Source organism: Zonotrichia albicollis, chromosome 32 (genome assembly GCF_047830755.1).
Source record: "Zonotrichia albicollis isolate bZonAlb1 chromosome 32, bZonAlb1.hap1, whole genome shotgun sequence".
Taxonomy (NCBI): Eukaryota; Metazoa; Chordata; class Aves; order Passeriformes; family Passerellidae; genus Zonotrichia; species Zonotrichia albicollis.
In genome coordinates this window covers 2,833,684-2,851,349 of record NC_133850.1, presented here as the reverse complement: position 1 = coordinate 2,851,349, position 17,666 = coordinate 2,833,684, and the positions used below count along the sequence as shown (strand labels likewise).

General features: G+C 50.6%; 2 protein-coding genes across 2 annotated transcripts in view; one reads left to right on the top strand and one right to left on the bottom strand.

Moving 5' to 3' along the window:
* LOC106630119 (uncharacterized) overlaps nt 1–17,666 on the top strand; it is a 148,927-nt gene that overhangs the window by 116,784 nt on the left and 14,477 nt on the right. The window lies entirely within an intron of this gene.
* SNRPA (small nuclear ribonucleoprotein polypeptide A) lies at nt 1,337–11,168 on the bottom strand. The gene is made up of 7 exons (XM_005496623.3): nt 11,023–11,168; nt 10,056–10,141; nt 9,738–9,910; nt 7,501–7,683; nt 5,706–5,876; nt 4,879–4,967; nt 1,337–2,829 (listed from the first exon to the last, which is right to left on the bottom strand). The coding sequence occupies exons 2-7, from the start codon at nt 10,126–10,128 to the stop codon at nt 2,670–2,672; spliced, it is 849 nt and encodes a 282-aa protein (XP_005496680.1). The 5' UTR covers nt 10,129–10,141; nt 11,023–11,168; the 3' UTR covers nt 1,337–2,669.

The window sequence follows — 17,666 nt, the reverse complement described above, 5'->3', positions numbered from 1 at the left end:
CCTGAAGATGTGTTCACTGGACATAGATTGGTTTCCCATAGAAAGCAGTCCTGAAACAGTGGGTCCCACTCACTGCTGATACTGACTTATCCTGCTGAGAACGTGACTGTCTGTACCTGTCTTCAATACCTTTTTCCCCCCCTCAGTGATTTCAATAGACTTCTTGATTGTATCTCTTCCCCCTCAGCCATTTCGAGATCTGTTTCCCCCCTCAGCAATGGACTATAATAGAACCTTGAGTTAACCGGGACTTTGAGATGTTGCCAACATGACTAGGCAAACTCCGTTGGCTGGACTACGAGGACTCTGTCTCTCCACATTTGGTAGATATACTCCCTCTCTCTTTCTCTCCCTCTTTTCTATTCTTTTCCCCTCCCTAATTCCTTCCACGCATTTGCTGTGGTCATTCTATAAAGGTGCATTTGTTTTGATTGATACTGCAATCCCCTTTCCATGTTGTGTTTTGCACTCCGAGATCAGTTAACACAATGATCTGGAACTGGGGAGGGGTCTAGGAGTGGGGAAGGCATCCATAAGAGGGACAGGGTCTAGGAATGGGGAGGGGTCCGGGATTGTGGGGATGGGTCCATTCCGGGATTGGGACGAGGTCTCTCCCCGGGGTCGGGGACCATTATTGGGTTGAGGTGTCTCCCCTTCCTGATCCCGCCGCTGTTTCCAGGGAATGGCTCCGATCTCAACCCTGACCACAAACCTGAGGGGGTCAATTACCCCAAATCCTGTGGTCAAATATGCCAAATCCTGGGGTCAAGCCCGTGAGCCCAGATCCTGGGGGTTCCAACACTGGGGAGGGAGGTCAAACATCCCTAAACCCAAATTCTGGGATGTCAACCTCCCCCCTCCACCCTGAAACCTAAATTTTAGAATCAAACCCCCAAATCCCAGGGTGTCAAACACTCCCCAATTCCCAAATGTTTGGGTTGAATCCCCATAGCCCCAAATCCTGGGGTTTAAAACATCTGGAGTATCCACCATCTCCAATTCCCAAAGTTTGGGGTCAAATATCTCCAAACCCTAAGGTCCCAGACACCCTCAATCTCCAAAATTTGGGCTTAAAACCCCCAATCCCCAACTCCTGGGGTTTGAAATATGTGGGGTATCCAACCCTCCTCATCCCCAAAATCTGGGGTCCAATCCCCTAATCCCCAAATCCTGGGGTCAAAGCCCCCCAAAATCCCAAATCCTGGTCAAATACCCCCAAACCCCGAACCCTGGGGTGTCAAACACCCCAACCCCCAAATTTCAGGATCAAATCCCCCCAGTCCCCGAAGTCCCGGGGGTCACCCCCCCCATCATCCCCCCAAAACCACTCCAGCCCTGGGGGGCACAGTGGGGTTTATTTTGGAAGGCTCCAGGTGCAATGTCTGCAGAGAGACTCTGGGTACAATGCTGGGAAAGACCCCAAAACCCCCTTGGGAATCCCAGAAACGTGTGGGGGAGTGGGAAAAGGGGATTTGGGCTTATCTGGGGTGGGGGCAGCTCCAGGTGCAATGTCTGCAGAGAGACCCTGGGTACAATGCTGGGAAAAACCCCAAAAACTCCTTGGGAACCCGAAAAGCCCCTGGGGGGTGGAGAAAGTGAATTTGGGGTGGGGATCCAGGGTGGAAGAAGGGCATTAGGGGTGAAAGAAGAAGGATTTGGGGTGAGAAGATGTAGGGAGGAAAGAAGAGTATTTAAGATGGATAAAGGAGATTTTGGGGTGAGAGGAGGATTTGGGATGCACAAAAAAGGATTTGGGATGGAAAAAAGGAGATTTGGGTGGGAAAAGGAAATATTGGGATGGAAAAGGATTTTGGGATGGAAAAAGGGGATTTGGGGTGGGAAAAGAAGGATTTAAGATGAAAAAAGGAGATTTTGGGGTAAAAAAGGAATTTTGGGTGGGGGAAGGGGGATTTAGGGTGGGGAGGAGAAAAGGGGGATTGAGGTGGGAATTGAGGCATTTAGGATGGGGAAAGATTTTTGGTGGAAAAAGAGGATTTAGGGTGGGCTGGGAAGCACTTGGGGTGGGAAAAGAGCATTTGGAGTTAAAAAAGGAGATTTTGTGTGGGAAAAGGGGATTTCAGGTGGGCAGAGAAGGATTTGGGGTGGAAAAGGGTTATCTGGGGTAGATAAAGGAGATTTGGGATGCACAACTGATTTGAGGTAAAAAAAACCAGGATTTGAGGTGGGGAATTGAGGTGGAAAACGGAGATTTTGGGATGGGTAAAGGGATTTGGGGACCCACAAAGGATTTGGGCTGGAAAAAAAAATAATTTGAGGTGGGAAAAAGGAGGATTTGGGTTAAAAAAATGAAGATTTGGGCCAAGCTGAACTTACCTGGGGGAGTGGGGGTGTGTGTGGGGTTTGAAGCAGGGCCAGAACTTTTTCTGGGGCAGTTTTCTGGGATTTTGGAGTATTTTTCTGGGATTTGGGAGCAGTTTTATGGGATTTAGGGTGTCCTGGGGTGGTTTTGAGAGATTTTAGGGTGTTTCTATGGGATTTTGGGGTGGCTTGGAAGGATTTTAAGGTGTTTCTATGGGATTTTGGGGTGTTTTGGGGTAGGTTTTGGGTATTTAGGGGAGGTTTTGAGGCGCTTTTTTGGATCTTGGGGTATTTCAGGCCCTTTTTGGGGGGGGTTAGGGGTATTTTGGTGGGGTTTGGGGTGTTTTGGATCACTTTTTGGCAAAAGAGATCTTCATGGCGTTGCTCTGGGTGATCTTGAAGCCCTGCAGGGCCTCACGGGCAGCGCCCGCCTGCACCTCTGTGTCGAACTCCACGAAGGCGATGTCGTGGCGCCCGGGCACCAGGCGCACCTCCTTGAACCCTGGGAACCTGCGATGGGGAGTGGGGTCAGGAGAGCCTGAAAAAACCTGTGACCGTTCTCCCAGAAAGCTGGGACCGTTCCCCAAAAAATCTGACAATGTTCCCCAAAAATATTCCAGAAATGGTTCCCCAAAAATTCAGAAATGTTCCCCAACAAAATCCAGAAATGGAGAAGAACAAAATCCAAAAATCCAGAAGCATCCCCCCCAAAAACCCCTGAAACAGCGTCTCTTAGAAATCCAGCACCATTCCCAAATATCCAGCCATGTTCCCCAAAAAATCCAGAAACTTCTCTCAAAAACTCAGAAATATTCCCCAAAAAACCTGAGAACCTAAAAATTTCCCCCCAAAATCCAGAAGCATTTCCCTCAAAAAATTTGGAAACATTTCCAAGAAGATCTGGCTAAACCCCCCCCAAAATCCAGAAACACTGCAAAAAAAGTTCCAGAAATCCAACTCCCCATAAAAGTCCACAAATGTTCCCCTAATATCCAGAATTTCCCCCCAAATTCCAGACTTTTCCCCCTCAAAAGATCCAGAAATCCAACTGCACCAAATATCCAGAAACGTCCCCAAAAATATCCTGCAATGCTCCCCAAAACCCCAGAAATCCAACTCCACAAACATTCCCTAACGTCTGGAAACATCTCCCTCCAAAAATTCCAGAAACATTCCCCCAAAAATCCAACGCAGCCCCCACATGACTCCTCTCAAAATACCCATAAAAATCTCAAATTCCAGGAATGCCACCAAATGCCCCCAAGGGAGCTCCCGGATTCCCAGTGCCTGGGAATTTGGGATGGGGGGTTGGGGTCAGGAGGAGCTGAGAATTTGGTGAAATCCCTGAGAAATCCAAAGGGGAGAGCCCGAGTTTGGGAAAACTCTCAGTATTGGGAAATTACCCCCAAAATCTGACTGAAATGCTCTCAAAATGGCTTGCGAATCTCAGAATGTCCGTCAAAATCCCAAAATATCCCCAAGAACCCCAAAAGTCCTGCAGGATTTCCCCAAAATTCCAGAGAAATGCTCTGAAAATCTTTCAATGTTCAACTCCCCAAAAATCCAACAAACCCAAAGATTCCAAAACATTTCCAAAAATCCAACATTCCATCAATCAAAAATCCAACTCTAAATCCCACTTAAACATTCTCAAAATCCCCAAAACTCCAAAAACCCAACACTCCCCAAAATCCAGAAATACCCCACAAGATCCCAAAAAATTCCACCACGTCCAGAAAAATACCTCCAAGATCTCACAAAAACCCTCCCAAATTGTTCAAAACCTCCAAAATCCAACCTCCCTAAAAGTCCAGAAACATTCCCCCCCACCAAAGCCTCCTTGAAAAAATCCAGAAAGATTGCCAAAAATCCAGAGGTGTTCCCCAAAAAAATCCAGGAGTGTCCCCCAAAACATCTAGAAACATTTCCCCCAAAAATTGAGAAATGCTCCTCAAAAAGTCCAGAAACATCCCCCCAAAAACCCCAATAAACTCTAAAATTGAGGATCTTTTCCACAAAAAATCCATAACTGTCCCCGCAAAAAGCCAGAAGCTTTCCCTGCAGAAAATCCTGAAATACTCCCCAAAAATCAACTTCCTCCCAAAATACACAAATGTTCCCCCAAAAATCTGGAAACATTCCTCAGAATCTAGAAACTTTCTTAAGAAAAAACAGAAATGTTCCCCCCAAAACTGATAAACCTGTCCCCCCAGCCCAGAAAGTTTCTCCAAAAAAAAATCCTGAAGCATTCCCAAAAATCGTGAAACTTCCCCCAAAAACTCCAGAGCCGTTCCCAAATAAACCCAAAAATCCAACTCCCCTAAAAAAACAAAAAACATTCCTCAAAAAAGTCTGGAAGCATTCCTCCAAAAACCCAGAAATTCCTACTCAAAAAATCCAGAACTTCCCCCCCTCCCCCAAATCCTGATATTTGCCAAAAAAAAAAAAAAAAAAATCCAGCCCAAAGGCCACCTCACCTCTCTCCACCCTCTCCAAGCCCCAGAAAACCCCAATTCCCCAATCCCTGCCCAGAATTCCCGGAATTGCCCGAGGTCTCACTGGTTGAAGAGCATGGAGAGCATCAGCTCATTGGTCTCCTCAGGGAGGTTGGTCAGGAACAGGATGTGGTTCGGGGGGTTTTCCGACAGCTGTGGGGAATGAGAGAAAAACCCCAAAATCAGCACCAAATCTGCCCCAAATCAGGCCCAAAATCTACCCAAAGTCACACTGTGTACACACTAAAAAAAACCTGCCCAAAAATCCACCAAAATCCTGGAAAAACCCCCATAAAAATCTGTGCAATATTCCACCAAAACTCCCCAAAAATCTCTCTAAATAATCCCCCCAAAAATCTCTCCAAATCTGACCAAAATTCCACCCAAAAGACCACATAAGTTATGCCAAAAATCCTTACAAAAAATGCACCAAAGCCCACAGAAATCCCTCAAAAATCCCACAAAAATCACACCAAAAATCCCCCTAAATCTCACGGTAAAAATCTTCAAAAAGTACCACTAAATCCCCATGAAAATCTCACAGAATCCATGCAGAAAAATCTGCACAAAAATCCCACCCAAAATCCCCAAATTAAACAAAATCCACCCAAAAAATCCCTCAAAATCCAAAATATTCCCTTAAAATATTGCACAAAAATTGTCCAAAAGCCACAAAATCCACTGCAAATCCATTCAAAAAATCCGCATCAAAATCCCACCAAAACCCTCACAAATCCACCAAAAAATGCCCCCAAATTCCCTCAATCCTACCAAAAATCTCAGGAAATCCACCCAAAAAATCCCCACCAACAATTCCCTCAAAATCCCAGCAAATTCCATCCCAAAAATCCCACAAGTCCTCTAAATTACTCAGGTTCTGGGGTCACTCACGGGCTGTGGGGTAGGGATTGGCGCCATTCCAGGCTGTGGGGCCATTCCCGGGGGAATTCCGGGATTTGGGGCCATTCCTGGGGCTGGAATCATGCCCGGGGGGGGGATGTAGGGCGGTTGTCCCCCCAGGTGCGGCAGCATCCGGGGCGGCTGCGCCAGTGGCGGCATCCCCTGAGGAGAGACCCCAACACACCCCAAATCATCCCAAAGGCACAGACAGAATCCCAAAGTTATGCCAAAAGTACAGTGAGAATCTCAAATCAATGTAGAATTATGCCAAACCCACACGGAATTATCCCTGAATTACCCTACAGACACGCGGGCCCCAAAAACCCCCAATTTTCCCAAAACTATGAAAAATTACGCCAAATTATCCCAAACTTACCCTGAAAAACCCCAAAATTATCCCAAAATTACACCAAACAGCTTTAAAATTACCCCAAATAACCCCAAAATTACCCTAAATAACCCCAAAGGCACACAAAGAACCCAAATAACTAAATTCCCCCCCAAAACCCATCCAAATCCCCCAATGCCCTCCCAGAATGCCCAGGAACAATCCCAAATCCCCTGGAATGATGCCAGAATCCCCCAGAATGATCCCAAATTACCCAAAATCCCCCAGAATCATCCCCCAAACCCCCTGGAATGATTCCAAAATCCCCTGGAACCATCCCAAAACCCTATTAAACAATCCCAAATCTCCTAAGAACAATCCCCAAAATCCCATAAAATGATCCCAAATTCCCATCAACTGATTCCAAATCCCCCAGGAATGATCCCCAATCCCCACCCAAACATCTCCAAATACCCCAGGACTGATCCCAAAATCCCCTAAACCGATCCCAAATTCCTGGCACTCACAGGCACCGTCCCTTGTGCCCCAATCCCAAATCCCATAAATCCACCCCAAAATCCAATGGAATGATCCTAAATCCCCCAGAACCACCCCCAAAATGATCCCAAAGTCTCATTAAACAATCCCAAACCCCCTGTAGTGATCCCAAATGCCCTGGGAACAATCCCAAATCACACAAAACAATCCCAAAATCCCCTAAAGCCATCCCAAATCCCCCTGGCACTCACAAGCACTGCCTTCTGTGCCTCGTTCTCAATCCCAAATCCTATAAATGACCCCAAATCCCATAAATGATCCTGTAAATCTCCTAGCACCCACTGGCACCACGCCCTGCGCCCAGATTCCGATCTCAAAATTCCATAGATGACCCCAAATCCCATGAATGACCCCAAAGCCCATAAAATAATCCCATAAATACCCTGGGACTCATGGGCACTGACCCTTGTGCAACAATCACAAAATCCACAAATTACCCCAAAATCCCATAAAAGATCCTATTAATCTCCTGGCACCCACTGGCACAACCCTCTGTGCCCTGATTCTGATCTCAAAATCCCACAAATGAGCCCAATCCCATAAATGATCCCAAAGCCCACAAAACAATCCCATAAATGCCATGAATGACCCCAGTGTCACGAATAACCCCAAATCCCACAAACGACCCCAATCCCACAAATAATCCCAAATCCCACAAATGAGCCCAATCCCACAAACGACCCCAAATCCCACAAATAATCCCAAATCCCACAAATGAGCCCAATCCCACAAACGACCCCAAATCCCACAAACGAGCCCAATCCCACGAATAACCCCAAATCCCACGAACAACCCAATCCCACAAACGACCCCAAATCCCACGAATAACCCCAAATCCCACAAACGACCCCAAATCCCACGAATGACCCCAGTCCAATCAAACAATCCCCTGGCACTCACGGGCACTGCCCCCTGCGTTGCCCCCTGCGCTCCGGCCCCGCTCTTTTTGGGGCCAGGGGCCTCTCCCCCCTTGGCTTTGCGCTTGTCCCGTTTGCGCTCCCGGTCCCGATCCCGCTCCCGCTCCACGAACGTTCCCTTCATCTTGGCGATGATGTCCGAGTCTGTCTTGGCGTACTGGATCCGCTGGGACGGCACATTCCCAGGATTGGGGCATTTGGGGGATTTCAGAGCATTCGGGGCATCTCTGGGAGGGATTTTGGGGTTTTCCCAGGGGTGCTCAGATTTGGGGCTTTCCAAGGGATTTTTGGAGGTTCCAAGGAGGATTTGGGGTTGTTCCATGGGATTTTGGGGTGGTTCCAGAAGATATGGGATCAGTCCAGGGGGTTTTGGGGATGTTCCCGAGGATTTTGGAGGGATCTGGGGAGGAATTGGGGCTTTCTGAGGGATTTGAGACTTTCTCAAGTATTTGGGGGAGTTCCAAGAAAGATTTTGGGTTTTTCAAGGAACTCTGGGAAGTTCTAGAAAGAGTTTTGCAAATTTCAGAGGAATTTGGGGGAATTTAGAGGGGATTTGGGTGAGTTCCAAGAGGGATTTTGGGGTTTTCCATGGGATTTTCAGGAATTCTGCGGGATTTGGGGAGGTTCCAGACAGGATATGGGGGAGTTCCAAGAGCAACCAGGGACATTTTTGAGTAATTTTGGGAAGTTCAAGAAGGAATTTTGGGAGAATTCAGAGGAATTTGGGAGGTGCGTACAGGCATTTTGGGATCGCCAAGGGGGATTTTGGGGTTTTCTGAGGGATTTTCAAGGGTCCTGAGGGATTTGGGAGAGATTCAAGGAGGGATTCAGGGAGTTTCTGAGGGATTTTGGGGGGTTCTGAGGGGTTTTAGGGAATTTCAAGAGGGAATTTGGAAGAATTTGAGGAGGTTTCGGGGGGGGCTTGGGGTTTTCCAAGGGATTTTCAGGGGTTGTGAGGGATTTGGGAAGGTTCCAGAAAGTATTTTAGGATTTCCAGATGGCATTTCCTTGGAGCTTGGGGGAGCTCCAAGAGGAATCTGGGAGTATTTCAGGAGTCCTAGCAGGGATCTAGGAATTTCTGAGGGATTTTGAGGGAATTCAGTAAGATTTAGGAGGGATTTGGGAGTTTCTGAGAAATTCAGAGATTTTGGAGGAGCTCCAAGAGGGATTTGGGGGTTTCCAACAGATTTTTGGGGCTTCCAGGTTGAATTTGTGGTTTCACCACAGGTTTGCCATAGAAGCGAAAGCTTTGGGAATTCCTGGCTAGATTTTGGGGGTTTCCAGGAATTTTGGGGTTTCTCCCAGGATTTGGTTCTCACTGGGTTTGGCCGTAGAAGAGGAAGCTTTGGGGCAGGTCCTGGCTTGATTTTGGTGCGTTCCTAGTGGGATTTGGTGTTTGGTTGTTTTTGGGTTTTTTTGGTGGGATTTTGGGGATATTTGAGGCTGGATTTAACTTTTCCCCCCCAAGAATTCACTTTTTTTTCCCCAAAATCTGCGGATTTTTCCCATAATTTGAGCATTTCCCCCCAGAATTTGTCTCTCACCAGAAACCTGCCATAAAATTGGAAGCTTTGGGGTGGTCTGGTTGAATTTTGGGGATATCTGATGCTGCATTTTGGGATTTTACCCCCCAGGAATTCAGAATTTTCCCCAGAATTCCAGGACGTTTTCCCAAAATGTCAACATTTTCCCTCAGGTTTGGGTATCACCATGCACTTGTCATAGAAGGGGAAGCCTTATGGTGGTCAGGGTGAATTCGGAGGATTACAGGTTGGATTTTGGGAATACTTGAGGCCAGATTCTGGCATTTTTTTCCCCCAGAATTCCAGTTTTTCCCTAGAATGTCAGATTCTTTTCATCAAGTTTCTGTCCCACTGTGGGCTTGTCATAGAAGGGAAAGCTTTGATTCCTAGTTTGATTTGAGAGTGTTCCCAGGGGATTTTTGGTAGATTTCCAGCAGGATTTTGGGTTTTTTTCCCAGAAATTTAGTTTTTTTCCCAAAGTACCAGGATTTTTTCCCAAAATTCCAGTGTTTTTCCACAGAATTTCTGTTTCACCATGGGTGTATCATAGAGGAGGAAGTTTTGGGGTGCTCATGGTGAATTCAGAAGGATTATAAGTTAGATTTTAGGGATATTTGTGGTCACATTTTGGTGTTTTTTCCCTAGAATTCCAGTTTTTTCCCAAAATGTCAGAATTTTCCCCCAGTCTCTGTCTCACCATGGGTTTGTCGTAGAAGGGGAAGCCCTGCATGGAGCGCAGGGCGTTGGTGGCGCTGCTCATCTCCTTGAAGATGACAAAGGCCTGGCCCCGCATGCGGAGACTGCGAGACACCAAAATGTCCAAAATCTGCCCAAACTGCGAGAAAATGGCGTAGAGGGACTTCTTGAGCTCTGGGGACAGAGTGACAGCACGGTGACAATGGGGACAGCACACTGGCAATGGGGACATCACGGTGACAGTGGGGACACACAAGGGACAGCCCGAGCCCCTGGTGACACTCACAGACACTCTCAGACCCCCCCAGGCCCCCCTCACCATCCTTCTTGATCTTCTCGTTCAGGTTGTTGATGTAGATGGTGTGGTTGGGCCGGGGGTCCTGCACTGCCATGGCCAGGACTCCTCTGTGGGGACAGGAGGGCTTTAGGGGGCATCTGGGATCCCTTCACCCCCTGGCACCCCCTTTAGGTGCCCCCAGACCCACCTAAACCCCCCCAAATTTCCCACAGACCCACCCAGTTCCCCCCAAAATTGACCCCAGACCCACCTGAGATATCCCGCAAATTACCCCCGGAGTCACCTCAGAACCCCCCAGATGCTCCGAATCCCCCTCAGACCCCTCTAAACCATCTGAGAACCCTTGAGACCCTCTCAAGCTCCTCCCCAAGCCCCTCAGACTCCCTCATTCCCCCCAAACCGACCTCAGATCCCCCTATTTTCCCTTAACCACCCCTCCAAAATCGCCCATTTCTCCTCAGACTCACCTCAGACCCCCCTAACCAACCTCAGATCTCCCCATTCCTGCCCAGACTCACCTCAGAGCCCCCCCCTCCCCCTCCATTTCCCCCCAGTTCCACCTCAGACCCCACAAAAACTCCTCAAACCACCCAAAGCGCCCCCAAACAGCCTCGGACCACTCAATTCACCCACCTCAAACGCCCCCAACTCCTCTCAAATCCCCCTCAAACCGCCTCAATTCCCTTCACGTTCGCCCCAGATCCACCTCACACCCCACAAAAGCCCCTCAAACAACCCCAACTGCCCCCAAACGCATTCCCAACCCACCTCAAATACCCGTCTTTTCCCTGCAGTTTCCCCCCCGGACCAACCTGACATGCCACTAATTACCCCTCAGACCCCGCAAAAATCCCTCAGACCCGCCCAATTTCCCCCGAATCCGTCCCGCAGCAACCTCACACCTCCCACTTCCCCTCAGAGCCGCCTCAACCCCCACCTATTTCCCCCCAAAGTCATCTAAGACGACTCCATTCCCCTCATACCCCACCTCAGCTCCCTCCTCAGCCGTTCTCCCTTCACGACCGACTGCCACTGCCGCGACCGCGTCCGCCGCGTGCGCGGGCCCCTTCCAACCAATAGCGGGGCGGGCCCCTTCCAACCAATAGCGACGCGATCCTCCCCAAACCAACCACTCATCGTGCGGCTCGCCTCACAACGCCCGCCTCCCCCGCGCCGCTCCAGCCAATTAGAGGCGAGCCGGAAGTGGAGCCCTCTGACCCCGGGGTCGGGCTTGAAGCGGGCGCTCCCTCCCTCCTCCCCCCCCTCCCCCCCCCCCCCCCCCTCCTCCCCCCTCCTCCTCCTCCTCCTCCTCCGCCGCCGCCGTCCCGGGCTCGGGCGGGTGCTGCGGGAGGCACTGGGAGAGGACCGAGGGATCCTGGAGCTGCTGAGGCGGCCGGAACAGTTGGGGGATAGGAGATGTGGGGGGGGCTGGGGGTCCTAAGAGGGAATTGTGGGAGGTTCTTAGGGGGGTTCTTAGGGTCCTGGGGGTGTGGGGAGGGGTATTTGGTGGGGGGGGGATCCTGAGGGGTCCTGGGACATTGATTGGGGGGGATCTGGGGGGGGGTGTGGATGGGGTCTTGGGGGGGGGGTCGTGGGAGGGTCTTGGGGATTTTGGGGAGGGGTCGTAGGAAGGTCTTGGGAGGGTCTGGGAGGTCCTGGGGTGTTGTGTGAGAGGTTTTGGGGGCCCTGCGGGGTCCTGGCTTGGTTTTGGGGAGGGGTCTGGGGGATCTGCGGATGATCCCTGAGGGGATTGGGGAGGGGTCGGAGGCAAGGCTTTTGGGGGGGGGGGTCTCCGGGGACATCCTGGGCTGGGCCTGATTGGGGTCTGGGGGCTCTCAGGGGGCCCCTGGGGGTCTCAGGGGTTTCTGAGGGTATGGAGGACCTGGGGAGGGGTTAGGGGTCCAGGGTGGTCCTGGGCCAACCTTGAGGGGGCTCTGGAAGGGTTTGGGGTTCGTGGAGGAGTGATTTGGGAAATCCTGGGGGAGATTTGGGCGTCCCAGGGGGTCCCAGGCCCACCCTGGACCGGGGTCTGGGTGTTTTGGGCAGAGGGGGCACAACAGGGGCTCCCAATCCCCGTTTTTATGCAGGTCTCCCATCATTCCCCCTCCCCAAAAAGCTTCAAGGGCCCCGTGAAGTGGCTCCTGTTCCTCCAGCCAGTGCCCCCTTGATCCAAGACAGCCCCCATGAGTCTGGGGGATTTTGTGGAGATTTTTGGGCGTTTTGGGTGGGCTTTTTTGGGCTTTGGGGGATTTTGTCGGGAGTTTAGGAGGAATTAGTGGTTTTTGGAGAGAATTACTGGGTTTTGGGGGGTTTTGTGGGTTTGGGGGGCTTTGGATTTTAGGGGATTGTATTGGGGTTTTGGGGGGGTTTATAGAAATTTTGGGAAGTTTTTTTGAATTTTGGTGGGTTTTACTGAGATTTTGAGGTATTTTCTGGGTTTTTTGAAGAATTTATTGGGATTTTTAGAGGATTTTGTTTTTAGTGGAAGTTTGGGGGGGCTTCAGGGTTGGGGGGCTTTATGGTTGTCCCTGGGTGCAGGGAAGGGCTTAGAGGCACCAAAATCTCCTAAAACCCCCAAAAGTCCCAATAAACCCCACAAAATCCCAATTAAATCTCACAAAATCCCCTTAGAACACCCTAGAATTTCAGTAAAAGCCCACACAATCTCTTGAAATCCCAATAAACCTCACAAAACTCCAATTAAACCCCAAAAATCCCCCCAAAAAAATCTCCAAAACCACAAAAAGTCCCACAAAATCCCCCCAAGATCCAAAGAAATCCTGGCAACACCCAAAAAGCCCCACAAAAACCCACCAAAATCTCCCCAAAAACCAAAAAACTCCCAAATGAACCCAAACCCTCAAAGAATCCCACTAAATGCCCCCCAAATTCTAATAAAATGCCCTCAACCCCCCTAAAATTTAATAAAACCACTAAAAACTCCAGGCTCCAACAAAATCATAGTAAACCCCACTAAAATTTAACAAAACCCAAAAAAATTTCAATAAACTCCCAAACACCCCTAGAAAACAACCCCGCAAAGCGCCAATAAAATCCCCCCAAATCCAAACCCCTCAAAGTTCCTCAGCTCACTGAAAACCCTGCAATTATCTTCAAAAAACCCAATAATTTCCCCTAAACTCCCAACAAAATTCCCTGAAGCTCAGAAGAGCCCAGTGTCCCCAAAAACCCTCCTGAGAGCCCTGGCCCCTGCCAGTCTCGGCTCAGTCCCGCCCAGGGGTGCAGCCAAACGCGCGGATCCCAGAGCTGATCCTGGTGCCAATCCCAGTCTCGGCCCCAGTCTCAGCCCATTTGGGTGATTTTAGGCCAAACTGGGCAGGTTTAAGGTGAGTTGCAGATCCTTTGGAGTGATTTCAAGCCTTGTAGTGTGGACTTTAGGCCTCTTTGAATGACTTTTAGGCTAAATCTTGTGGGTTTTAGAGTGGATTTTAGATCCCCTGGGATGATTTTAGGACCATTTGTATAGAGTTTAGGCCTGTTTGGATGATTTTAGGATAAACTGGGCAATTTTAGTGTGGATTTTGGAATGCTTTGACTGATTTTATGCCCATACTGGGTGAATTTTAATCCTGTGTGGGTGATTTTAGGTTCCTTGTTTTGGTGATTTTGGGCCCATTTAGTTAGATTTTTGGCTTCTTTAGTTAATATTAGGTCAAATCAAGTCTTTTTAAGGTGATTTTAGGTCCTTTTTGTGTTGGTTTCAGGCATGTTTGGGTGAATTTAGGTCCATGTGGGTGATTTTAGTAAAAAACAGGTGGATTTTAGGGTGGATTTATACACATTTGGGTCATTTTAGGCAAAACCAGATACTTTCAGGGTGGATTTTAAGCCCATTTTGGAAATTCAGGGTGATTTTGGGCCATTTTGTGCAAACTACTTTGGGCAATATTAGGCCCATTTGGTTGGATTTTAGACCCCGTTGGATAACTTGAATCCCATTTGGCTGATTTTAGGCCAAACTGGGTCCTCGTAGGAGTGCGTGTCCCCTGTACCCCACCCCTTTTGCCTCACAGTTTGGGGTTTGGGAATGGGGGAGGGGGAGGGAGGGAGGAAGAGATGGAGTGGCAGCAGGAAGCAACAGAGGAAGAGACGACGGGGGAATCTCATGGCCCTGGTAGTTCCTGAACTCGCTGCAGCCCCGGGACCATCGTCCCCCATCCTGCAGGTGCCTGGGCAGGGGGAGCTGGGTTTGGGGTTTTTTGGGGGGATGTTTGCAGCTGGCAGGGCTCCAAAGCTGAGCCGCAGATGGCCCTCGGGGGGACATCGGGGGTCCCCGGGAGGTGTTTTGGGGGGGTCCCGGTGTGGGTGGTGGCAGAGCCCCGGCGGGGGGGGGTTGGGCTTCCCGGCCGGCTCTCTGAGCTCTGCTGGGGCCTCGTGGGGAGCGCGCGGGAGCAGCGGCACCGGCGGGGGGACACCGGTTCTGGGGAGCCCCAGGAGAGCCCCAGAAGGGCAAAACGGGGACCCCGAGAGGGGGTGACCCCTGGGATTGCCAGGACCCCAGCAGGTGGGATAGCTGGGAATGGGGTTTGGGGTTCCTGGTGCCGGAAATGGCTGCTCCCACTATGAGCCCCCTCGTTGCTCCCCCCGTTTCCAGTTTCCGCAACATTCCCACTATGAGCCCGGTCACTCCTAGTCATTCCCTATGACGATGCAATTTGCTCCTAGCAAGATCTCACTTGCTCCCACTTTCATCTCGTGTGTTCCCAGTTCTCCCAGTTGCCCCTAGCATAGTCCTAGTCATTCCAATATGGTTCCCCATCTCTCCCAGCATGGCCCCAGTCACTCACACTTGCCCCTAGCATGATCCCAGGTCCTCTAGAGCATTCTCAGCCACTCCCACTTTGGTCCCAGGCACTACTTCTATGGTGTCAGACACTGCCCCAGTATATCCCAGGTACCCTGAATTTTCTCATAGTTATTGCCAGGCACTTCTAGTTACCTCCGTGAATCTCCTGTTTTACTTGCCCCTGTTTTTATCCCACTTGCTCCCAGTTCTTCTAATTATGTCCCCAGTTGGCTCCCAGCATGGGCCTGGTAGCTCCCAATAACCCCCAATCAGGGTCCAATGACACGCACTCTAATCCCAGTATAATTCCAGTCACTCCCAGTCTGATGTCAGTTGCCCCCAGTGTGATCCCAGTTGCTCCCTGTCAATGCCAGAGTGACCCCAGTAGCCTCCAGTATGATCCCAGTAAATCCCTGTCTCTCCCAGTGTATCCCAGTCACCCCCAGCATGCTCCCATAGCTTTCAGCATGATTCCAGTTGCCCCCAGCCACTCCTAGTCAATCCCAGTATGATTCTAGTCACCCTCAGTATGATCCCAGTTGCTCCCAGCATAGTTCCAGTTGTTCCTAGTTCCTACAAGTATGATCCCAGTTGCCCCTAGAATAGTCCTAGTCCTTCTCAGCATGGTCCCTGTCACATCCAGTGTCCCCCAGTGTAGATTCAATCACTTGCAGTTTCTGTAGAGTAGTCCCAGTCATCCCCAGCATGGTCCCTGCTGTTCCCAGTGTGGTTCCAGTTATCCCTAGTATGGTTACAGACACTTCAAGTTGCCCCAGTGAGGCTCTAGTTACCTGAGAATTATCCCAGTCTTTTCCAGTTATTCCCAGTTGCCTCCAGCATGATCCCAGTTTTTGTTTTTTTCCCAAAGTATAGTCCTAGTTGCTTCCAGTATGATGCCAGTTGTGAGCTCAGTCCCCTCAGCATGGTTCCAGTACAGTCCAGTTGATCCCAGTTGCTCCCAATGTGTCCACAATTTCCTCCCAACATGGGCCCAGTAGCTCTCCGTAACCCCCAGTCAGGTTCCATTCACACCCATTGTAATCCCAGTAGCTCCCAGGGTGGTCCCAGTATTGCCCATAGTCACTGCCAGTACGGTTCCAGTCATTCCTAGTATGATCCCAGTTGCATCCAGTGTCTTCTAGATCCTCCCAGTATTATTCCAGTCATGCCCAGAGTGACTATAACTCCTAGTGTGGTCCTAGTTGCTCCCAGTCACCTCCAGTATGGTTCCAGTCATGGCAAGGACCTTTCCAGTTACCCCCAGTATGATTCCAGTAGGATCCCAGTCACTCTTACATACTCTCAGTACTATTGTACTTACTCCCAGTGTGATCCCAGTATGACCTTGACATAGGCACACTTCCTGCCATTATCACTCAGTATGATTCCAGTTGCTCCCATTTACCCCCACTATCGTTTCAGTCTCTCCCAGTATAACCCAGTTGGTGCCAGCATGTTCTCAGCACTCCCAGATGCCCAGAGTTGCTTCCAGCCTGATCCCATTTGATCACAGCTACTTCCAGTCACCATTAGTGCAGTCCCAGTTGCTGCAAGTATGATCCCAGTCTGCCCCAGCATGGGCCCAGCTGCTTCCACTGTGATCCCTGTAGGATCCCAGTTGCCCCCAGCATGGTTCCAGTTTCTCCCTGTTCCTCCCAGTGTGAAGCCAGTTTCACCCAGTTGTCCCTAGTACAGTCCTAGTCATGTGGATGATCCTAATCCCTCCCAACGTGGTCCCAGTCATGCCCAGTTGCCACCAGTGCAGACCCAGTCACCCGCATTCCCTCCCAGTTGCCCACATTGTCATCCCAGTTCTCCTCAGCATGGTCCCCATTGTTCCCAGTGTGGTTCCAGTCAGCTCAGTATGGTTACAGACACTCCCAGTATACCCTAGTTGCTCTCAGCATGCTTGTAGTAATTCCCAGTCATTCCCAGTTGCCCCAGTAAGTTTCCAGTTACCCCAGTATAGCATAGTTCCTCCCAGCGATGCCACTCCTGGCATCCCCCAGCCCTCTCTGCATCCCCCCGCTCCTGGATGTCCCAAGAGGAGCCCCAAGGGCTGGCAGTGGCCAGGCAGGGTCCCCAGCAAGCCCCAGTGTGGATGTGCAGCCCCCAGCAAGGCCCAGTTTTCCTCTCCTTTGGCCCGGGCCAGGTTCCCCCCGGCCCCAGTGGGTGGGAGCAGCCAAGAGCCCCGCGCTGCCCATCCCGACCTGTCCCGGCTCCATCCCCACTCCTGCCGCGAGCACCGAGGGTGTGGCTGCTGCTGGGGGAGGAGGGTTGGAAGTAGGAGAAGGAGGAGGAGGAGGAGGGATGGAAGAGGAGGAGTGGGAGGAAGAGGAGGATCAAGGAAAGGAGAAGGAACCACGAGGTCGAGCACTCCCTGAATTTGCAGCCCTGCACCTGTGGGATCATCACCCCCCCATCCTGCAGGTGACAGGGAAAGGGGACCTTGGCCCAGATATTCTGGGGGCTCTGTGGGTTGGGGTTTTTTGGGGGCAATGTTTGGAGAATGAAGAACTGTACAGCTGAGTGGAAAAGGCCCCTTTTGGGGACATTGAGGGGTTCCGGTGGCAGCTGCCGACAGAGGCAGCCTGGAGGAGAAGAGCCCTGTGTTCCCCAGGAGCCCAAAGTGGGGAGCTCAGAGAAGGGGGAGTGCTGTGATTCACAGGACCTTCAACAGCCTGGAGAGGGGCAGGGGGAACTCCTTGGAGCTCCTACACCCCAAAGCAGAGAACAAGGGGAGAAGGCACCCTGGGACCCCAAAAAACCCCCAGCATCCCTAAATGGGGAGACTGAGGAGAGGAGAACCTTTTGGATTCCTGGGA